General features: G+C 40.8%; 1 protein-coding gene across 4 annotated transcripts in view; it reads right to left on the reverse strand.

Moving 5' to 3' along the window:
- Window positions 1–25172, reverse strand: part of HTR4 (5-hydroxytryptamine receptor 4) — a 212425-nt gene that overhangs the window by 79847 nt on the left and 107406 nt on the right. For all 4 annotated transcript variants that reach the window (XM_002744348.7, XM_035288086.3, XM_008987493.5 and 1 more), the window contains exons 3-4: window positions 23518–23643; window positions 22048–22248 (exon numbers count right to left, since the gene is read on the reverse strand). In XM_002744348.7, coding sequence (XP_002744394.1) covers window positions 22048–22248; window positions 23518–23643 — 327 coding nt within the window. The remainder of the gene's footprint in view (window positions 1–22047; window positions 22249–23517; window positions 23644–25172) is intronic.

Here is a 25172-nt window from a genome sequence, read left to right on the forward strand (position 1 = left end):
AGCCTAGGGTCTTGGTACTCTGTGTCTCAGCCACTCCAGGCATGGCTAAAAGGGGCCAACATAGAGCTTGGGCCATGGCTTCACAGGGTGCAAGCCCAAGCCTTGGAAGCTTCCATGTGGTGTTGAGCCTGCAAGTGCACAGATGTCACTTCCATGTGGTGTTGAGCCTGCAAGTGCACAGAATTAAGGTTTGAGAACCTCTGCCTAGGTTACAGAGGATGTAATGAAATGCCTGGATGCCTAGGAAGAAGTTTACTGCAAAGGCAGGGCCCTCATGGAGAACCTCTCCTAGAGCCATGCAGATGGGAAAAGTGGTGTTGGAGCCCTTACACAAAGTCCCTACTGGGGCACTGCCTAGTAGAGCTGTGAAAAGAGGGCCACCATCCCCAGACCCCAGAATTGTAGATCCACTGACAGCTTGCACCATGCACCTGGAAAAGTGACAGACACTTTTTGCCAGCCTGTGAAAGCAGATGGGAGAGAGTCTGTACCTTGAAAAGCCACAAGGGCAGAGCTGCTGAAGACCATGGGAACCTATCTCTCGCATCGGCGTGACCTGGATGTGAGGCATGGATTCAAAAGAAATCATTTTGTAGCTTTAAAATTTTACTGCCCTGCTGGATTTGAGACTTGCATGGAGCCTGTAGCCCCTTTGTTTCGGTCAATTTATCCCATTCTGAATAGCTGTATTTATCCAATGTCTATACCATCATCATATCTAGGAAGTAATTAAATTGCTTTTGATTTTATAGGCTCATAGGCAGAAGGGACTTGCCTTGTCTCAGATGAGACATTGGGCTGTGGACTTTTGAGTTAATGCTGAAATGAGTTAAGACTTTGAGGAACTGTTGGGAAGGCAGTATTGGTTTTAAAATGTGAGGACATGAGATCTGGGAGCAGCCAGGGGTAGAAGGATATGGTTTGGCTGTGTCCCCACCCAAACCAGATCTTGTACTGTGGCTCCCACAATTCCCATGGGTTGTGGGAATGACCAAGTAGAAGGTGGTTGAATCATGGAGGCAGGTGTTCCCCATGCTGTTCTCATGATGATGAGTGGTTCTCACAAGCTCTGATGGTTTTATAAAGGGGAGTTTCCCTGTGCAAGCTCTCTTCTCTTGTCTGCCACCATATGAGGTGTTCCTTTAATCTGCCATGATTCTGAGACCTCCCAGTCACATGGAACTGTGGGTCCATTAAACCTCTTTCTTTTGCGAATTGCCCAATTTTGGGTATCTCTTTATCAGCAGTGTGAAAATGGACTAATACATCCCCTCCAAAATGAAGTGTGTATCCAAACATGCTTAATTTTGCTAGGGATTTGGAATTCACCCTGTCCTACTGCAGTACGTTCCAAACTTAAGGGCATCCTGAAGTTAAGAAAGTTTTCTCTAAAAATCAGTTTTCAATAACCTCCAGTTTTTTCCTCTACTTAAATTAAATTTCTACCTAATTCTTTTTCTGCATAGTGGTTCTAGAGACGTCTGAAGAGAGCTTTTACATTTCTCTGAAGTCTTACTTTCTGCAGGTAAAAAGTTTCCTATTGCTCTCAACTGGGGTGAATTTGCTCACCATGGGACATTTAACAATGTCTACAGACTTCGTTGTTGTTGTTACAATTGGGAAGTAGATGCTGCTGTCATCCAGTGGGTAGAAGTCAGGAATGCTGCTCAACATCCTACAGTGCATAGAGCAGCCCCCAATAACAATACTGGTTTATAATGTCAGTAGTGCCGAGATTGAGGACCCCTGGTTTAGATGAGGGACTTTTCACCAATAGCAGGGGCTCCTTGACTTTTGTATGTGCTATCATGTGTCATTATCTCTTAAGAGTGGGGTGCCACAAGGACAGCACTGTGTTCTGGTGCATTGTATACAGACCAAAAACCACTGCATTGCTTTCCACTCTGCTCACCATAACTTTTTTTTTTTTTTGAGAAGGAGTTTGGCTCTTATTACCCAGGCTGGAGTGCAATGGTGCAATCTCGGCTCACCGCAACCTCCACCTCCTGGGTTCAGGCAATTCTCCTGCCTCAGCCTCCTGAGTAGCTGGGATTACAGGCACATGCCACCATGCCCAGCTAATTTTTTGTATTTTTAGTAGAGACGGGGTTTCGCCATGTTGACCAGGATGGTCTCGATCTCTTGACCTCACGATCCACCCACCTCAGCCTCCCAAAGTGCTGGGATTACAGGCATGAGCCACCACGTCCAACTCACCATAACTTAATATAGCCTTGGAGATACCCAGAAGCATAGAACACCTGTGCCCCTCAACGAGCAAATAATCTAGGACAGGAGGTGGAAAAAAGTAAAAACTTCCCCAAACTGATGTATACGTTCCATGAGGGTAGTAATGTTTGCCTTGTTCTGCATTGTATTCATGATGGCTAGCGGAATGCCAGATATATTGTGGATATTGACAAACTGGATTTTTAAAAAATAATAAACTCTCAATCACTACTAAGTACAATAAATTCCATTAAAATATGTCACCAAGTTTTGGAGATGTGAATAGGCATATCTAGTGAGGGATGGGGAGAGGTTTTCTACAACAGTGGTTTTTAAGTCAAATGTTAGAGACTGGCTCAGGATGGTGGGGAAGTATAGTCTAGGTGCTGTAAACAGCATAGCCGAGGCCTGAAGAGAGAAATCATATTTATATGAAATAGATACCCATAAATGTATATTTCTATATCCATATATCACTATAAAAATAGAGCAAAGTTAATGGCATTGTAGGTTGTTCACAGGGAAGCAGACAAAAATAAGCCTAAAAAGGCTGACTGGAGCAAGTCTCAGAGCAGTGGTTCTCAGATCGTATCATCCATCTGAATCACTTAGAAGACGTGTTGAAACACAGATTGCTGGTAGGTCTGGAGTGGCATCCAATAATTTGCATATCTGATATGCTTCCAGGTAATGCTGTTGCCTGTGGATTGGAGACCACGCTTTGAGAACCATTGACTTAGAGGTTTTGAATGTTAGGCTAGGAGGAATTACCAAAAGTTTTTTAAACTGAAAAATGTCCATCATAAGCAACATTGTTGCATACTTTACTAAAAAAGCTGAATTAAAACAAAATCAAGAGAAGAGGCCGTTGATTCATATGCTAGATGGACAGTGTTCAATTGGTAAAGTGATTATCTCATCTCAGGAATACATGAATCAGCAACGTTCTCCAGCCTTCCATTAGATATTTCCCATTCGTCCTTAACTAGAAAACTTTTACAAAGTAGTTAAATGAAATGTTAAAATGATGAGTGAGGTTCCAGATGGCCAGGATCAACTACAATGAAGCAAGGATATTTACAAAGTAATTTCTTATGCAAAACATTTCAAAAATATTGCTCATAAAACGCCATTAAAATCCACTTTTGCAGACCAGCCACCAGCTTCTTCCACTGCAGCCATGTGCAAATGTGTGATCAAATTGCTTTTAAATGTCTCTGGGGACACAATTTACTTTGACAACTTAGTAGACAGCCATGTATTTTAAGCTCCATGCTAATCCCTTCCGTGCTCCTTCTGCAATTAAGGAAAATTCTACCTCCTCACTTCCTGCCCTCCCAACCACAGAAAAGGCACAAGAAGCAGTGATAATAATTTGGAATTCTGGACTGTCAGAACTGGGGAGATAGTACCAGTCAACTTTCTGTCTTCACAATTGGGTACCAACTTTCCTTGCCTTAACTACTTAGTACCTTTGTGGTCTTAGAATCAGTTACTAACCTCAGCAAGTTTCCTCATCTTTAAAATGGGAATAATTAGGTCTACTCCCAATTATGCCTCTCCTTCACTGTAAGAATTGATGAAATAGGCCAGGTGCAGTGGCTCAAGCCTGTAATCCCAGCACTTTGGGAGGCCGAGGAGGGTGGATCACGAGGTCAAGAGATCCAGACCATCCTGGTCAACATGGTGAAACCCCGTCTCTACTAAAAATACAAAAATTAGCTGGGCATGGTTGTGCGTGCCTGTAATCCCAGCTACTCGGGCGGCTGAGGCAGGAGAATCGCCTGAACCCTGGAGGCGGAGGTTGCAGTGAGCCGAGATCACGCCATTGCACTCCAGCCTGGGTAACAAGAGCGAAACTCTGTCTCAAAAAAAAAAAAAAAAAAAGAATTGATGAAATAATATGTTTAAAACATAGAAGGTTCTTGGCACATAAATATCTGTTTAATACATATTATTATAAAGAGACTTGAATATATTTTGGAATTGTGAGCTCTACATTATCTAACAAATAATACAGAAGTTGCTTGGTTCTGCATCTCTCCCTAGCAGGCAGTTGATTCTAAGAAATATAAAGGTGAATGAATCGGTCTCTAAAGGTGAAGGAAAGCATTAAGATCATATTTGCCATGTGCAATGGAGTTGGTTACATGTAAGATCTAGTAATCATACATTGTTTCTTAAGCTGCTGAGTTTTGAAGTAGATGTTACATGCCAATAGATAACGACAGGTAAACAGGTCATGTGTAGCTTGGGGTAATTGTGGGGTTCACTGGTTGGATAGCAGTCCTCCTAGCAGAAGGTGGTTCAGTACAGTTTTGTAGCAGAACTCTGGATGAACAGACATGTGTTTCTGCTCTTAGTAATTCTTTTTGTTATATTTTAATTCCCCTTCTTCCCCCTTTGAGGAGGTGAGAGAAGAGAGAAAAGCAGCAGTAGCTTTAAGGTAGAAGTAAAGGCCTCTTCCCTGTGGTCCTCAGGCTTGGCAAGCTTCCAGGCACCTGGAGGATCAGTGAGGAAGACCCAGCAAAGTTATTCACCAGGAGCTGGAGACAGGAAGCAGTGCTGAGAAAGTAGCCAAGAGTGGAGGCAGAATTGTGGGTTCCAGGAAGGAAAAGCTGTAGGGGTAGGGGGACAGAGAGAGACTCCTTTCTCTCACAGATGTAGAGGACATCAGATTGGGCTCTTGAAGGAATTATGATCCCATAAGCAATCTTCAATTTAATGTTTATTATGTTCTTCTCTTAAATATTCTTCTGTGGGTGGGTGGGTGGCTCATGCCTGTAATCCCAGGACTTTGGGAGGCCGAGACGGGTGGATCACTTGATGCCAGGAGTTCAAGACCAGCCTGGCCAACATAGTGAAACCCCATCTCTACTAAAAATACAAAAATTATCCTGGTGTGGTGGCAAACACCTGCTATCCCAGCTACTTGGGAGGCTGAGGCAGGAGAATCACTTAAACCCAGTAGGCAGAGGTTGCAGTGAGTTGAGATCCTGCCACTGCACTCCAGCCTGGGTAACAGAGCAAGACTCCATCTCAAAAGAAAAAATTATTCTGTACCTTCATGATAATAAAATTTGTAAGAAAGGGAGTGTCATCCATCTAAAAAGGCATTTTATAACAGACTATAGAAAAAAAATAACCTGCTAAAAATGACATCTCAAAGCATCATACTGACTCTTTCACTGACTCAGCGAGATACAGCTCAGGGGTTACATTCCCTGTAAAGTCCTCTCTGGCTCTTGAAATCAGTGAGTGGTTCTCCATCTCTGCTCTGGTTTTCTTTTTTTGTAGTACCTTGTATATTTCTACAACACAGCATTTTCCTAACTATATTGCAATTGTCCATATTGTTTTCTCCTGCTGCAGCTACTACTATTCCTGCTACATACAACATTCATTTATTGAGGGCACACTATATGGCAGGAACTGTATTCTATGTTATATCTAATTTCTAAAGGAACCCTGCAGTGCTCATCCTCATTTAAAATATGAGAACTCAGGCTTGGAGAGTTGAATCCACTTATCCAAGATCATACAACTAGGCTACAGTAAAACTGGGTTTTAAACCCACATCTACTGTAGTATATGCCTGGTAAGTGGGGTAAAGCTAGACAAAAGTAACCCTATCTAGGAAGAGGAGAAGACTATGCAGTGCCCTAGAAGCTGTATGGGCTGAGGACACACAGAAAGAAGACATATTTAATTATGAACCTGACAGATAAGATAATATACAGGAAGAACAACTCATGATCTATTACAGTAATCCAGAAATGGGATGGGAAGAAGGAATAAAGAAGAAGATGTATTTCAAAGATCAGGGGATGGCCAAGATTGCAGCGTAGAAATGCACAAATCTCATGGAGAGGAATGAAAGTGAGTAAATACAGCACCTTCAACTGGTACATTCTCATACATATATTGGGACTACTCAAGGAAACAACTTGACCCACAGAGAATGAAGATAAGCAAGGCAGGACAATGGCCCACCCCGGAGTGACATGGAGCTCGGGGAACACCCCCTTCCCAGGGTAGCAGTGATTGAATGTGCAAACCCTAGAACCCATGATGCTGCCATAGATCTTTTCAGCCCTTGGATCAGGAGATTCCACTGTGAACCCACTCCAAAGGAGCCTTCAGTTTGACCCATAGAGCTACATGGAGTCTTGTCAGAGCAGCCATGCAGGGACATGCAGAGACATGGGAGCCCTAGATATCTGGGCTTCCTGTGCTTCCTAACAAAAGTAGCTGCAACCCTGGCAAAGCAAAAGGTTAGATCTCTGTACATACCCTTAGAAAAGGGTATGAATCCAGCAGGCTGAGCAGTGACAGTCTGCAGGCCCCACTTCCACAGTACCTCACAGGATAAGTGCAACTGGCTGGGAATTCCCAGCCAGCCACCACTGGTAACAGCATTGCACCTCCCTGAGATACAGCTCCCAGTGGGAGTTGTGGGATGCTGTCTTTGCTGTTGGGTGACTTAGCCATTCCAGCCTTTGGGCTTTGGAGAGTCCAAGTTGACTAGGAGCAGAAACTGTCCCATAGCACAGCATAGCTGCTCTATGAAAATGTGACCAGACTGCTTTTTTTAGTGGGTCCTTGATCCTGGTTCTTTTCACTGGGCAGGATCTTCCAACTGGGGTCTCCATCCCCTGCTGTTGCTTTCTGGCCGACAGAACATCCCTGGGATGGAGCTCCCAGAGGGAGTGTGGAATGCCATATTTGCTGTTTGAATGACTTAGCCGTTCCAGCCTTTGGGCTTTAGGGAGTCTGAGGTGACTGGTGGTTGAAGCAGAACTCCAGCATAGCACAGCCACTCTACAAAAACGTAGCCAGACTGCTTTTTAAAGTGAATTCCCAAACCCATTCCTCCTCACTAGACAAAACCTTCCAAATGGGGTCCCTGGCCACCTTTTACAAGTGCATTTGGGCTAGTAACAGCTATGTACCTTCCCAGAATGGAGCTCCTAGAGGGAGAGGCAGGCTGCCATGTTTGCTGTTTTGCACTTTTCACTGTTGATACCTCCAGGTACTGGGAAATCCACAGTGACTAGTAACTAGAGAAGGCCCCCAGCATACTGCAGCAGTTACATTAAAGTGGCCAGACTTAAGAAGATTCCTGTTCCCATATCCCCTCAAAAGGCAGGTCCTCCAAGTATGGGCCTCGAGCCATCCCCTGCCAGAGGTATCCAGCCAGCAGTGACTCAGAACCTCCCTGGATAGAGACTCCAGGGGCAACTGAAAGCCTCTCTGCCACTGCCTCTGCAGTGGAACTGGCCTTGGACTAATGAAGAGCAAAGACCCTCAGTACCTTCTCTATACCTCCAACAAGCTGCACTTGACCCAAGGAAAGAAGGCCAGACCATCTCTCATGGGTCCCACCTACTCCTTCTGGTTGCACCAGATAAGGAACCCATGACTTGAGCCCATAGCACATACCCTCCATCCTCGGCTGATTGCACTGAGCAATTCCTGACCTCAATCTCTCTAGGGTGGAGCCTCCAAGAAACAAGCAAAAGATCCTTGGCCACAATCACTACTAAGGTCCCTCTTCTGCCACCTCAAAGTGGAGGAAGGAACATGAACACCAAAATTGCCCTAGAGCTGCAATGGGAAGCCTAGGAGTTCCAAGCCATGATCTACAGCCAGCATGCAAGGAAAAGAAGAACCCACACTTTCAGAGCATTTAGAGGGAACACTGCTGCAACTGTGAGGAGACAGGGAAACCACACAACTGAGCAAGAGTCTTCCAATTGACCATATGCCTAAATGCCACCCACATGATCATACCTCAAAGCTTAAACACCAAAAATACCTAATTTCTGAAACCAAAGACAAGAAGTCATCTTCAAATAAAGACCTTACACAATGCCTTGGCCCTGTAAAAACATGCAGGAAAAGAGTTTATTGACTGTACTCAATCTACACTGCAGTTAAAGGAATACCCACATGCAGAGATGAGAAACAACCAATGCAAAAACTCTGGTAACTCAAATGACCAGAGTGTTGTAGGTTTTCAAATGACTGCACCAGTTCTCCGAGGAGAATTCTTAACCAGGGTGAGCTGGCTGAAATTACAGAAATAGAATTCAGAATATGAAGAGGAATGAAAACCAAGATTCAGCAGAATGGGAAAACCCAATTCGAGGAAGCTAAGAACCACGATAAAATGATACAGAAGCTGAAGGATGAAATAGCCAGTTTAAAAAAAGGACATAAGGAATCTGACAGAGCTAACACAATACAAGAATTTCACAATGCAATCACAAATATTAAGAGCAGAATAAACCAAGCTGAGGAAACATTCTCAGGCCTTTGAGATATGCTGACATGTATGAATCATATCAACATTAACCATGAATGTAAATGAGTTAAATGCCTCATTTAAAAGTCACAGAGTGGCAAGCAGGATTTAAAAAAAAAAAAAAAAAGAAGAAGAAGAAGCATGACCCAATGGTATGTGTCTTAGAGACCCATCTCACATGTAATGACACCTATAGGCTTAAAATAAAGGAATGAAGAAAAATCTACCAAGTAAATAGAAAATAGAAAAAGCAGGGATTGCAAACCTAATTTCAGGCAAAACAGACTTCAAGCTAACAAAGGTCAAAAAGGACAAAGGGTTCAATTCAACAAGACTTAGCTATCCTAAATATCTATGCACCCAACACAGAAGCACCCAGATTTATAAAGCAAGTTCTTAGAGACCTACAAAGAGACATAGATGCCCACACAATAATAGTGGAAGATTTCAACACTCCCACTAACAGCATTAGACAGATCACTGAGGCAGAAAAATAACAAAAATATTCAGGACCTGAACTCAACATTGACCAAATGGATCTGATGGTCTTCTACAGAACTCTCTATCCCAAAACAACAGAATATACATTTTTCTCATCACCACATGACACATTCTTCTCATCATGACATTCACCACATGGAACCACATCACCACATGGCATCGACTCTTAAATCAATCACATAATTGGATATAAAACAATCCTCAAAAAATGCAAAAAAAAAAAACAAAATCATACCAAATACACTTTCACACTATATTGCAATAAAATAGAAGTCAAGTTTAAGAAAATCACTCAAAGCCATGCAATTACATGGGCATTAAACAACATGCTTCTGAATGATTTTTGGGTAAATAATAAAATTAAGACAAAAATCAAGAAGTTCTTTAAAACTAATGAGAAGAAAGATATACATACCAGGATTTCTGGGACACAGCAAAGGCAGTGTTGAGCGGATATTCATAGCTCTAAATGCCTCAAGAGGATATTCATTGCACTAAATGCCTCAAAAAGTTATAGGGCCGGGCGCGGTGGCTCACGCCTGTAATCCTAGCACTTTGGGAGGCCGAGGTGGTGGATCACGAGGTCAAGATATGGAGACCATCCTGGTCAACATGGTGAAACCCCGTCTCTACTAAAGATACAAAAAATTAGCTGGGCATGGTGGCGCGTGCCTGCAATCCCAGCTGCTCGGGAGGCTGAGGCAGGAGAACTGCCTGAACCCAGGAGGCGGAGGTTGCGGTGAGCCGAGATCGCGCCATTGCACTCCAGCCTGGGTAACGTGCGAAACTCCTTCTCAAAAAAAAAAAAAAAAAAAAAACGTTATAAAGATCTCAAATTAACAACCTAACATCACCACTGAAAATATTAGAGAGCAAGAACAAATCAAGCCCAAATGTAGCACAAGACAAGAAAGAAAAACAAAATCAGAGCAGAATTGAAGAAAATCAAGACACGAGAAACCATTCAAAAGATCAATGGACCCAGAAGTTAGTTTTTTGAAAACATGAAGGAGATAGGATGCTAGCTAAAGTAATACAGAAAAAAGAGAGACGATCCAAATAAACTATTAGAAATGACAAATAGAATGCTACCACTGACCCCACAGAAATAAAAGTAACTAATCAGAAACCTCTACAAACACCTCTATGCACAAAAATCAGAAAATCTAGAAGAGATGGACAAATTCCTGGACATATACACCCTCCCAAGACGGAAGAACCAGGAAGAAATTGATTCCTTGAACAAACAAATAATTAGCTCTGAAATTAAATCAGTAATAACCCACCAACCAACAAAAGCCCATGCCTGATGGGTTCACAGCCTAATTCCACTAGGTGTACAAAGAATAACTAGTACTGTTCCTATTAAAATTATTCCAAAAAATTGAGGAGAAGAAACTCCTCCCCAACTCATTGTATAAGACCAGCATCATCTTGATACCAAAACCTGACAGAGAAACAACAGCAACGACAAAGTCAGGCCAGTAGCCTCACATGAATATCAATGCAAAAATCCTCAACGAATTACTTGCAAACTGAATCCAGCAGCACATCAAATAGTAAATCCACTGCAATCAAGTAGACTTCATCCTCAGGATGCAAGGTTAGTTCAACATACACAAATCAATAAATGTGATTCATCACATAAACAAAACTAAAGACAAAAACCACATGGTATTCTGAATAGAAGCAGAAAAATGCTTTCAATAAAGTTCAACTGCACTTTATGTTAAAAACTCTCAAAAAGCTAGGTATTGAGGAAACATACCTCAAAATAATAAGAGCCATCTATGACAAACCCACAGCCAACATCATAATGAAATGACAAAAGCTGAAAGCATTCCCCTTGAAAACTGGCACAAGACAAGGATGCCTTCTCTCTTCTAGTATTGGAAGTCCTAGTCAGACCAACCAGGCAAGAGAAAGAAATAAGAAGCATCCAAATAGGAGGAGAGGAAGTCCAACTATCCTTTTTTGCAGGCAACATAATTCTGTATCTATTAAATCTCATAGACTTGCCCAAAAAGCTCCTTCAGCTGAGTTTCAGAATACAAAATTAATGTGCAAAAATCACCACCATTCCTATATACCTATCACAGCCAAGCTAAGAGCCAAATCAGGAAGGCAATCCTATTCATAATTGTTCCCCCCCCCAAAAAAATACCAGGAATACAGCTAACCAGGGTGGAGAAAGATCTCTACAATGAGAATTACAAAACATTGCTCAAAGAAATCAGACATGAAGCAAACAAATGAAAAAACATTGCATGTTTATAGCGGGAAAGAATAAATATTGTTGAAATGGCTGTACTGTCCAAAGCAATTTACAGATTCAATGCTATTTTTGTCAAACTACCAAAGCATTCTTCACAGAAGTAGAAAAAAAAACTATCTTAAAATTCATATGGAACAAAAACAGGAGCCCAAATAGCCAAGGCAATTCTAAGCAGAAAGAGCAAAGCTGGAGGCATCACCTCACCTGACTTCAAGCTATACTACAGGGCTACAGTAACCAGAACAGCATGATACTAGTACAAAAACAGAAACATAGACCAGTGGAACAGAACAGAGAGTGAGAAATAAGACCACACACCTACAATCATCTAATCTTTGACAAAGCTGACAAAAACAGGCAATTGGGAAAAGATTCCCATTCAACAAATGGTGCTGGGATAACTGGCTAGCCATATGCAGAAGATTGAAGCTGGTCCCCTTTCTTACACCATATACAAAAGTCAACTCAAGATAGATTAAAGACTTAAATGTAAAACCCAAAACTATAAAAACCCTGGAAGACAAGCTAGGCAATACCATCCTGGACATAGAAACAAGCAAAGATTTCACGATGAAGACACCAAAAGAAATCACAACAAAAGCAAAATTTGACAAATGGGATCTAAACTTAAGAGCTTCTGCCCAGCAAAAGAAACTATCAACAGCGCAAACAGATGCTACAGAATGGGAGAAAATACCTTCAAACTATGCATCTGACAAAAGTCTAATATTCAACATTTATAAGGAACTTAAATAAATTTACAAGGGAAAAAAAAAGACAACTCCATTAAAAAGTGGTCAAAGGACATGAACAAACACTTTTCAAAAGAAGACGTATATGCAGCCAACAATCATATATTTAAAAAAAAAAAAATCTCAATTCACTGATCATTAAAGAAATGCAAATCAAAGCCACAACAGGATACCATCTCACACTGGTCACAATGGCTACTATTAAAAAGTCAATAAATAACACATGCTGGCGAATTTGTGAAAAAAAGGGAACATTTATACATTGGTGGTGGCCTATGTAACAAACCTTCAAATACACCCCCAAAACTAAAATAAAAGCTTTTTAAAAAAGATATAGGTGCAATTTGGCATCCAGCTGATTATGGTAGATAAGTAAAAGATGACCTCAAAATATCATGTTTCAATGACTAAAATATAGCTAATACACTCACCTTCAATGTACAACATGGAAGATGATACAGTGTCAGTTTACAATAAAAATGTCTATTTTGAGCACACTGAGTTTGAGAAAACAGAAAGATGTTTAACACAAGATGTTGAGCAGGCAGATAGAGATAGAACCCTGACCAAGCAATGGGGAAACGAGTCCCTATTTAATAAATGGTGTCAGGAAAACTGGCTAGCCATATGCAGAAAGCTGAAACTGGATCCCTTCCTTACACATTGTACAAAAATTAACTCCAGATGGATTAAAGATTTAAACATAAGACCTAACAGCATAAAAACCCTAGAAGAAAACCTAGGCAGTACCATTCAGAACACAGCCATAGGAAAGGATTTCATGACTGAAACACCAAAAACAATGGCAACAAAAGCCAAAATAGACAAATGGAATCTAAATAAACTTAAGAGCTTATGCAGAACAAAAGAAATTATCATTAGAGTGAACCAGCAACCAACAGAATGGGAAAAAAATTATGCAACCTACCCATCTGACAAAGGGCTAATAACCAGAATCTACAAAGAACTTAAACAGATTTACAAGAAAAAAACACGCCCATCAAAAAGTGAACAGACACTTCTCAAAAGAAGAACATTTATGCTGTCAACAAACATAGGGAAAAAAGCTCATCATCACTGGTCATTAGAGAAATGCAAATCAAAACCACATGAAGATATCATCTCATGCCAGTTAGAATGGTGTTCTTTAAAAAATCAGGAGACAACAAATGCTGGAGACGATGTGGAGAAATAGGAGTACTTTTACACTGTTGGGAGTGTAAATTAGTTCAACTATTGTGGAAGACAGTGTGGAAATTCCTCAAGGATCTAGAAACAGAAATACCATTTGACCCAGCAATCCCATTACTGGGTATATACCCAAAGGATTATAAAACATTCAATTATAAAGACACACACACATGTATGTTTATTGCAGCACTATTGAAAATAGCGAAGACTTGGAACCAACCTAAATGCCCATCAATGATAGACTGGATAAAGAAAATGTGGCAAATATACACCATGGAATACTATGCAGCCATAAAAAAAGGATAAGTTCATGTCCTTTGCAGGGACATGGATGAATCTGGAAACCATCATCCTCAGCAAACTGACACAAGAACAGAAAACCAAACAACACACGTTCTCACTCATAAGTGGGTGTTGAACAATGAGAACACATGGACACAGGGAAGGGAACATCACACATCAGGGGCTATCAAGATGTGGGAGGCTAGAGGTGGGATAAGAGAGGATGGGGGAATTGAGGAGGGCTAACATTAGGAGAAATACCTAATGTAGATGACAGGGGGATGGCTGCAGAAAACCACCATGGCACGTGTATACCTTTGTAACAAACCTGCACGTTCTGCACATGTACCCCAGAACTTAAAGTATAAAAAAACAACCCTAAGGCCCAGTGTGCGACATAGGTGAGGGAAGAGACAAGAGCAGAGGTTTAGGTGTAGCCACGGGATGAATGAAATTTCCAAAGGAAAGAGGGGACATACTCAGGGCTGAAAAGCTAAGGATCTAACTAACCTTCAAGGGCACTCAGCTTTGAGTCAGAATGAAAAAGATGACTATCAATGTCTGGGAAGGGCCTCACTACAGCCACTAGGAATTTGCATTTAAAGAGGAAAATAATACTGGAATAGTCCTTGTGGCTAACATTAATTGAATGCTCACCAAGTACCATGCACTGGTCTATGTAGTGTTCAGTTTATTAACTGAATAATAACATTCAGTTATTTATTCCTCACAAGTATTAAAAGAGAAGGGAATAAATTTTCTATTATCAGCACAATTTTTACAGATAAGACAAAGGCCAGAAACCTTTGTCACTGATCGTTAAAAAAATGCAAATCAAAACAAAAATGGATTTTATAACTTCTCCATGATTACACACTTGGCAACCAGTCAAGCTGTGACTGAACCTAAGCAGACTAGCACCCCAAAACTCATTCTTAAACACTTTGTATATTGAGAGTTTTGTGAGGACAGAGAAACTAATCCCAGAGTCATATCAAGCAACCATCTCAACATTCTATGCTCAAATTTGCATGGAGCAGCTATTATGTTCCAGTAAGAAAAACACACTAATAGATGAGATAAGGCATACTCTCAAGAAGTTTATGTTCTATAGCAAGGCAGACAAATTCAACAATTATTGAGAAGTGCATACTAAGACCCTTGTATTAATCATGATGCTTACATTCAATGCTGCATGGGAGCTCAGAGGAAGAAATGACAAATTTTTATGAATGAATCCCAGTCAGTCATTGGAGAAGGTGACACATTTTCTCTGAATATTGAAGAAAGGTGGATATTTGCCAGAAAAATAAAAGAAACTCAAGGCACAGGTAGCAGCATGCAGTTATGAGGAAACATAGCCTATTCAGGGAATGATAACAGATCACTCATGGGTAGGAGTTGAGATAGGAAAATCAGACTGAGAACGCATCGGAAAAGCAGTGAAAGCCAAGTTCAGAATTTAGATTTTGGTTAACAAGGGCTTTCCTGGAGGTTTTCACATGTGTTTTCAGGAGCAGCCACTCTCCAGGCCTCACCCTTTTCCCTATCCCTTACTGATACCCACAGCACCTGCAGATCCCAGCGTCAGCATCACTTCCTCAGGAGTTGTAAGAAGATTGCAACTTAGCAGACTCCAATAGCTGTTTTTTTTTCAAACTTCTCCTTACAATATTAAAGGGTCACCAATTTTACTGTAATTACCTATTTACTATCTATATTCCCAACTAGACAAAAAGTTCTGTGATTCAAAGCTTTTTCTGATCATTCACCATTGTATTTACAATGTCCAGAACGACTCCTAGTAATTAGTAAGCACTTCATAAATGTTTGCTGAAATGAATATGAAAATAACATTTCATACCTCTGGCATGAAATTCGACTCAACAAATATTATTATGCACAAAGCCTGAACCTGCCCTTAAAGGGTATGTGAGGAGGGGAAACTTTTAATATATTCCTTGTGAAATGCATTTCAATCCTATTGGGAAAACAAATGTAATTGTGTGACACAGTTCGCAATGACAGACACTTTTCATTTATACATTATGAAATTGAGTTACACTCCAGGGAGATCATGAAGAAATGCAGACACATTTATCTTCAGCACAGGATTAAACATATAACCTTGAAGTAAGAATTGTATGTTTTACAAGTAAACCTGTTTAAAAGAGGATCTGAGACTAAGAAACTGTTGGAGAATTTTGCACATAAAACACATCCGGTTTTTGAGCTGTGCAGAGGAAGGGCGACAATTCAGCTGGTTGTATCCAAAAGAGAATTTTTCAATACTATTGAGAGTGCTGTCTTCAATGAAGTGAAATTGACTTGTTTTTTTTTTTTTTTTTTTTTTTTGAGACGGAGTTTCGCTCTTGTTACCCAGGCTGGAGTGCAATGGCGCAATCTCGGCTCACCGCAACCTCCGCCCCCTGGGTTCAGGCAATTCTCCTGCCTCAGCCTCCCGAGTAGCTGGGACTACAGGCACGCGCCACCGTGCCCAGCTAATTTTTTGTAATTTTTAGTAGAGACGGGGTTTCACCATGTTGACCAGGATGGTCTCGATCTGTTGACCTCGTGATCCACCCGCCTCGGCCTCCCAAAGTGCTGGGATTACAGGCTTGAGCCACCGCGCCCGGCCGAAATTGACTTGTTTTTTAAAGGAAATTACATTTGATGCTAAGTAAAGGACAAAGTCAGCATGTTCAGAGAAAGGGGATCAAAATGGTTAAGAGTCTGAAAGTATGGCTTACAAGGCTAGCAGAAGGATCTAGAAATATTTTGCCTAATATAGGGAAGACTTGGAGAGGACATACTTCTGCTTTTTGTGTAGGCTTCATAAAGATATGTGTCAGCTCTGGCCAGCCAAAGGGGAGTTGATATCTCCTCTTGTCTGTCCAACACCCATCTTTTCAGTAGGAACTGCCATTCCTTCACAGCATACGCTTTCTGTAAAGCTGAGAGTCATGGTGCCTGACCTCTGCCCAGGAACCAGGATGTGTCATCTCCACACCACAGTGACTCACTAAGTGAAGAGCATTTGACTCAAGCAAAGCCAACCGAAGTTCTTCTGTAAGAAACAGCGCTTAGGTTTCTCTTCCTATGGACTCACATGTTAAGAATGGTTTAAGACTTGTTGCCTGCAACTATTTATATTTCCCGGCAGAAGAACCCAGCCTAAGAAAAAAATCTAACAAGAAACCAGAGCTGATGGACAGCATAGGGACAAAGAGGGACAGACAGAAAGAGAGAAAGAGACATAGGGAAACAGAGAGGAAAGCAAACAGGGAGAATGAGAAGACAAGATGGAGACAAAGAGGAGAGGTAAACAGAGTTAGAGAGGGGCAAAGTTAAACTAGATAATATTGTTCAAATCCTTGTAGAGAGCCATGTCGGAAGCCACACTTTCCAGTTAATTGAACAATCAGCTTATTATCTGTCATATGCTGCTGAAAGAAACCTTGCTAATAGATTATCCAATAAACAAGTTGGTAAAAACATTGCATTCAGGCAATTCATTGGCATATATACAGTACAAGCACTCTTCAAAGGCTTACTTAAATAATAAACTCAAAATATATTCAGATAGGTCTGCTTATTGCATACGAAATCACTGGTGTTTACAGGCAGTTGCTATTTACAGTGGTTATCTCAGGGTATGCAGCTGTGGAAGTGGATATCGAAAGAACGGGGGACATTTTTATGTTCTACTTGTGAACTGATGACATTTTTTATAATGTTCAGGTATTATTAATATTGTGATTTAAAATATCTGTGAGGATTAGATAAGGAACTGTTAGAATAAATCAGATACAAGCTTGTGAACAGGGAGGAGGTTAACCAAGATCAATGTGGGAGTGATGCACCCACAAGAGATTGCAAGGGCCCCTTAGAGGGAGAAGCAAGGGTGTTTGGTGAGAAAGCAGAGAGAACATACTGGTCAGGAAGACTTCCATGGTCTCCGGCTTGTTCTGACCTCAGAGGGAACTCCCAGCACTAAAGCAGAATGTTCTCAGAGAACTGAGGAATGTGCCATTCTAGCAACATTTTCAGCTAAAAGGCTTTTGTGGATGGGCTTGCATTTGAGCCTTCTAGCAAAGAGAAAATTGAAGTTTAAACTGTATATTATAGAAATTAATAAAAGTGAAGGGTCCCAATGCCAATTCAACTGACTCTGGCCAGCACTACACCCTATGCCCTACCCCTCATATAAACAACTGTTAATGCTTTGGGGACAATTCATTCATGTTCTTTCTTTTTCATTCTCTCTCTCTCTCTCTCTCTCTCTCTCTCTCTCTCTCTCTCTCTCTCTTTCTCTCTCTCTCTCCACACACTCATGTAAATCCAGATACATACATCTGTATATTTATTTTATAAAAGTGGAATTATGCTAAAGATTAGAGTCTGCCACTTGCTTTTTTTCCCCCAACATAATACACCAGTGAGATCTTTTTAGGACAACACACATAGCTATTTACCATTAAATGGCTGCCACATATTTCACTTTTAAAACTGGTACTCTATTATGACTACTTGGTTAGTTTTTATTCACACAGAACTTTAGATCTTAAAAAAAATCAACTGTACTGTAAAGCTTTTAAAGCAGTTTTCAATCTCCTATGACCATACTATATGGTGCATTTATTTTAATTACACTTTGGAAATTATATTCGAGGCAATAAACTTTTGTTAACAGAATTCAATTCTGAAAGCATCAAGAAGCACAGTGAGCTGAGAATGAGAGTTGGGAAACTGCATTTTGTAATACTCAAAGAGTCCTACGTTTTGCTTTTATCCAGGAGTCTGCCATCTGAGAGAAGTTACAAATCAAAGTGGGCTCTCTTGCTCCAAGGCACTACCCCTTATCATTGATCCCAGAAGACTTGTAGCAGCTCTGGAGAGAAGGGCATGGCATACTGCCAGGAATAACATCTAACAAGGACATCACACTTCATTGAGACATTCACTCAGTGCTTTGGCCCAGCCCAACTAAATCAAACTGTTAGGATGGGATGGGCACAGCAAAAACAGATGCTAGATGATAAATAAAACCACACTTTTCCAAGCTAAAACACTGCCCTGCTATGTTCAGGATGAATGACTCCAGCACTACGGGAGGCCCACTCTTGGGACAGGGAAAGCTGGATACAAGTTGGAGGCAAGATCCCCAAGCTCCCCAAGGAAAACAAAGTAAAAGAAACCCCATCTGATATCTTACTTATGGTGTTGGAGTTTTTGACATCCACCGTCAGAGAAAGAAATGGAATTATTGGCATGACTCTCACAAAGAAAACGTGCTGACCACTTCATTTGTTCAATCCTGTTTGCCTAATACCTAAATAAGTATTTATGAAATGGCCAGTTAATTGCCAACCTCCCCATAACAATGCAAGTTCTTTGAGGGCAGGGATCTTGCCCTTGTTTGTAGCCTTGAACTTCCTCCCATTGGAATAGAAAGACATTTAAGAAGAAAGTATAGAATTGATTTTAACTATAATTACACTGAGTTCTACAAAGGAGAAAAATGGGTTTGATGGAGTCAGCAAAGACTTCTGCAAAGAAGAGAGGATTTAACTAAAATCTGAAAGACATGCAGGAAAGGAGGGGCAGAGGGAAAAGCCAAGGCCTCAGGTGGCTGAGCACAGAACCCTGGAGAACTAGAAAGAAGGCCAAGGCAACAGGCCTAGAGGTGAGGTTAGGAAGGGTGTGAAGGGAAGCTGGGGACATGGACAGGAAACAGAGGGTGAAAAACTCTGTACGAGTCTGGTCTTGGTCTTCAGTACAATGAATAGCCACTGAAGGATTTTAAGCAAAGGAGCAACAATATCAGAGTGGCATTTTAAAAAGATGGCTATTTGACCTTGTGAGTGACAAGTGAATGGGAAGGGAATAAAACATATTTTGAGGGAATAATTAGGAAAGTGTTGAGTGATTTATTCAAGAAATGTTATTACTTTGGACAAATTATAGCATTAGAGAGAAATACTAAGATCTCTTTAGGAAAGAAAATGAACAGGACGTGTTGTTATTTAAATGTAGGAGATGCGGAAAGATTGCTATTAGAATAACTAACTGGTTTCTAGATGATGCAGCTATTGGAGCAGCTATTCACTGAGGAGGTGCAAGTTTGGTGAGAAAGATCATGAGTTGTAAGGATAGTTACAAGAAACTGACATTAACACAGCATCCACTAAAATGGAGTACGGTGATGAGCTGGGCCAAAATGATGCCTTAAATGGATTATCTAATTTATACCTAACTGCAGTCGTATAAAATAGGTGCTAGCTCCTCAGTTGTTAGAGACAAGACCACCGAGACTCAAGCTCAATCATTTATTGCCATTCTCAGAACTAAAACTGTTAAAAGCTGGGATTTGAACCCAAATCTCTTTAATTCTAAAGTAGATGTTTCTTAATGACCAATTCATCCTGTTTCATGACAACTCATACCTACTCAGGAAAAGTTTCCTCATTTGAAAAGTACGTAAGAATAAATCTGAAGCCGAACCTTTCTAGGAAACCTCTAGACCTTCTGTCAGGGCTGCCCAAAGCAAACTCTCCACAACAGACAGTTGATTCTACACTTTCTCCCACTTTTTTCCTGGCTGACTGGCTCTTTTTCTTACCCTTGCTTTTACCCAGGCCTCGAGGTTACCTCAGCTGCCTCCAACTCCCCAGCCTGGCCTTCTCCAAATTCCCACAGTCTTGCTACTCATTTTAGCAAGGATCATATGCAGGTTACCCAGCAGGATTTCCATAAACTTTCTACTTTTTACATTTTATTTCCAATAGTGTCAACTTTCAGACAGTGTATCCTGACTGTCTTTAAAAGTCTTTCATATACTGAAGTCGGATTGTTGTAAACAAGCTAATAAACACAATTTTTAACTATGACATGTAATGGGTATGGTTGCTTGCCAGCAGATCAATTTTACCAGAGTCATTAGCTATATAGTGCAGTCTCATTATACATGCATTTAACTTAAGTGTATTCCACTATATGTACTTGGCAGAGCAAAAGAAGAAAGCAATTTAAATAGAGCAGGCCATTATGCCTGTCATTCCAATCAGTGCACATATGTCCCATGAAATAGGAGATGAACCTGCTCTCCCCTCAGCTGGATTCAGTCTCTAACTACCTCTCCCAGTGTGATTAATTCTCTGGGAAGACTATGATGCTAGTGTTTAAAAGTATATATCTATATATTTTAGATATACCATGATCTCTAGTTTTAGTCAACTACTTTTCCTAGTCCTCAATTTAAAAAAAAAGTAATTGTCTGGGCATGATGGCTCACATCTCTAATCCCCGCACTTTGGGAGGCTGAAGCCTGAGGATCACTTGAGCCCAGTAGTTTGAGACCAGCCTGGGAAACATAGCGAGACTTGCTCCTATAAAATAAATAAATAAATAAATACAAATAAATTTTTAAAAGGCTGAGCCAGTCAGCCAGGAAAAAAATGGGAGAAAGTGTAGAATCAACTGCCTGATGTAGAGAGTTTGCTTTGGGCGGCCCTGAGAGAAGGGCTAGAGGTTTCCTAGAAAGGTTTGGCTTCAGATTTATTCTTATGCAATTTTCAAATAAGTAAACTTTTCCTGAGTAGGTATGAGTTGTCATCTATCCAAGACTGGAGGCAAACTTGGGTTTGTTGTGCTGCTCAAGAGACAGTAAGAAATCATTGTCGCTGGCAATTCTGACAATATGTGATTTGCACCCCCACATTTTTGAGTGCTAACCCCTAAGATATGACTACATTGAGAACAGCATATGTTTGTATAATCACCTGACTTTGGATTGCATTCTACATTTATGATAAAATGTAGATTTGTAGAAATTGGAAAATAATACAAGTGATAAATGCATAAATCTGCAACAAATGAGGCAAAGATGGAAATCACTAGGTCTCTTGAAGTCAAATATGAAGAAAAAGAATAAAATTATGCAACAAGAATGAAATGCTAGACCTGGGTCCAAAATGCATAAAATTACTGAGAAGTTTATTATCATCTGTAACTTTCTGGAAAAGAGTCTTCATAATCACATGCACATACATAAATATGTACATAAAATTATAACAGAAACATATTTTCAGGAAAGGGTTATGTTCAAACATAGGGCATTTTCATTCTGAACCACCACCCCTGCTGCCCTCTGGGAAGATGTACTCATTCTTGACACTCAGCTTCTTCAGAATTTTCTTCATGCCATCAATATAAAATTTAGAGCTCTACAGTAAACTTGATTGCTGACCTCTATTGCTTTTTAGGTTGCAAACTCCTTGCAGACAGGTTCCAGGTCTTTCTAATCTGTGCGTCTGCAGCACCTCAGAGAGGGCCTGACTAAAAAGGGGCACTCCACAAAAGCTGGAGAGTGACTGTGTAACTGAATTACCAAATTTTCCTCTCTGAGATTCATTTCTTCTAATAAATAAGGAAAGGCAGACACTGCCCAATATCCATCAGGTCATTGTCTCCAGCATGGAGCTCCACTATGCACATTGCTCTGTCCTTACCTATCCAGGGAAATGCAGCACAGGTGAAAAATCGATGCTGTTGTAAGCAGAACGTCCAGAGATGTCCGAACAAGACAAAACATCTCCCCATAAATCCAGATGTCTTGAACCAGCTCAATGGCACCAAAGGGCATCACGAGCACCGAAACCAGCAGATCCGCAAAAGCAAGAGATACAATGAAATAATTGGTTTTTATTTTCCTGTGAGTGAAAAAGTGTAAGAGAGGAGGCAGGGGGAGGGATAAAGGAAAAAGGGGAGGGAGAAAAGATCAAGAGAGAAAACAGGATAAAGAGAAGCAAAGGAAGAAGAAAAGAAGGGAGGGGGAAAGGGGAAAGAAAAAGTCACATGCTTAGCATATTCTGTGAGATTCAATTTCCATTTCGGTAACATGGCTGAGAAGACCCAGCATGGCCCAGCCTCTTCTGACTTCTCTAGACCTACCTTGTACCAAAAGCTCTTTTTTCCTCTCCTTTCTGGCCACCCTGCCCTAATCTGAGTTCCCCTGCACATACAGCTCCCTTTTGAGGTCCAAGGCAGATGCTCTTTCTTCCAACGGTTGCCTAGCTACATCCCACCCACGCATCAGTCTGTGGTCGGGAATTCTCAGGAAATACCCCCAAGGTATGCCCTGTGACTGTAGTCACAGTCCACCATTTTACACTAGTAGACTGGCTACTGTGCACCTCACATTTATAACACTGGTCAAAATTGCACTTTTACACTTTTCTGCATCATCATTAGACGTGTGGATGTCTTACTTAGAGAGGAACTCCTTCATTATACCTTTTTATGGCCCAAAGGTTTTTGTCCCAGGCTATACACTATAATTAGCTGATGCATTTTAATAAATACTGATGCTGAGATCTCACCCCAGATCATTTAGTTCAGGCACCCTGGGAGTTAACACCTCTCTCGTCAAAGATTGCCAGTTAAATACAGGATGCCTGATTAGATTTGAACTTTAACAATGAATAACTTTTTAAATATAACTATTTCCAAAATACTATGTGAGACACACTAGTACCACAGGATGATAGTTTTTTTAAGTGCATCAGGTGCTTCTAATTGCAGCCAGGGTTGAGACTGACGAAGTAGAAGTGCAAAAAGCACACATTTAATTTCTAGGTCTGTCCCTTGTCAGCCACGTCTTCCCTAAACCATTGATAAAATGGGGAGGTTAGATTATATGTGCTCTCAACAATTTTGCATATAATGATCACAACTATAAACACATTTGACAAAGAAAAAACTGACAGGATGGAAATCTACTGAAGTGTTTACACTGGTTGTATTAGAGTTTCAGAATTAATTGCAATCCCTTTTTCTCTTCTTTCATTTTAAAAATATAGTTCCCATAAATGTTTTCTTTCTTAATTACAAATTATAGTGAAAATGTTCACAACCAACTCTCCAGGGAGAGCTCAGAACTCCACCTATGATTCCTCAAAAGGTTTCCTCCTGCTGCTCACCTGAGCTGCCGGTCCCAGCACACAGCCACCATCACCAGCAAGTTCCCCAAGATGGCCATCAGGATAACCGCCGAGAGAAACGTGAGCAGCACGACCTTCTCCACTGACCCGAAACCCTCCTTGGAACTGAAAGACACACATGAACACAAAGAATTGAATGAAACTCTGGGGCACAGGATAGAAAATTCATCTTTTCATCATTGACCTTCAGAAAGGTAACTTCACCATCAGCTGATGACACATCATGCATTTAGTATACACCAAAATCTGATCCTGCCACTTGACATGTTAACCTGGTTAGCTCCTACATAAGAGGAGTATGAGGCTTAGAGAACTGAGGTAACAAGACTGGGATTGTAGTTATTTTCCATCCAAGAACTTGCGGCTTTCCTTCAGGGCACTTAGTTCAACTCACATTCAGACATATATGGTTGATTCCTGTTTTGTGCACCTACTCAACTAGGTTGCAAAAGTTGAGTGAATGAATGATAGTAACTTTGTAACCGCAGGAGCAGCCCAATCTGGTTCAACTTTGTGCATAAAATGGAGAGCTGTGTTTTAGTTGTCATGGAATCCCAGGTTGCAGGTTGAACTGACCAAGCCCAGATGAACCAAGCATGCAACCCCAGGGTGGAACCTAAGTGCTTGGACCAAGGCATGGGGACCAAATAAAGAAGTGGACATCTCATGGCATGATCCATGATCCAATCATATAGAGCCCTAGCATCACCTTAGGGCACAACCCAGTCAGATCATACCTCCTGGCATTACCTTATCACCAAGATCCAATCAGATCATGCCTTATTACTCTCTCCCTATAAAACCTGCCACAGCTCTCAGCTCAGGGAGACAGATTTGAGCTCTGCCTCTTTCTTCCTTGCCAGTCAACTTATAATAAAGCCTTTCTTTTCTCAAAATCCAGGGCTATAAGTATTGGCTTCTATGAACATCAGCAAGGATCCCATTGCTTGCTCAGTAACAACTTGAACCAGTTGTTACTGGGCAAGTTGCTTTGCATTCAAGCAGTTACTTTGCCTGAATGCAAAGCCATCTTGTTACAGGGTCTCATTCCAGCCCATGCAGAAACTTCTGGTTACAGATAGGCTCTCCCAGAGAAAAAAGATTGTGGGAGAGGTCTGATGGTTGTTCTTACATCAGTTCACCTGGACAAAATGAATTCAGGTTCTGTGAAGATCGCTGGAAAGATAGCAACCAATAAATAAGCTCAGTGGCTCCTTTCACCCCATTGATCATTTCTTTTAGTGCTCACAGTATGTCCTTGTTTTCACAGTTCAAATTTGTGTTCTCATGAATTTCAGCATCTAAGTCTACAAATGTTGCCTTCCCCATGTAAACTCAGCATTTGTTTTATTAACTTGAAAATGAAGATCCCTTTTCAATGAAAGCATGATATCTGCAGATTAATATTCAGAAGTTATAGGAATTTTAATAACTTTAATAGTATAATAAAATGTTCTTTTTAATGAAGTTTCAAAGAATCTTAAAACTCCTAGACCAGGGGTGTTCAATCTTTTGGCTTCCCTGGTCCACACTGGAAGAAGAATTGTCTTGGGCCACAGATAAAATACACTAATGACAGCTGATGGGCTAAAAAAGTTTTTTTTGTGAAAAGAAACTCATAATGTGTTAAGAAA

The sequence above is a fragment of the Callithrix jacchus genome, chromosome 2, assembly GCF_049354715.1.
Source record: "Callithrix jacchus isolate 240 chromosome 2, calJac240_pri, whole genome shotgun sequence".
NCBI classification, from domain to species: Eukaryota; Metazoa; Chordata; class Mammalia; order Primates; family Cebidae; genus Callithrix; species Callithrix jacchus.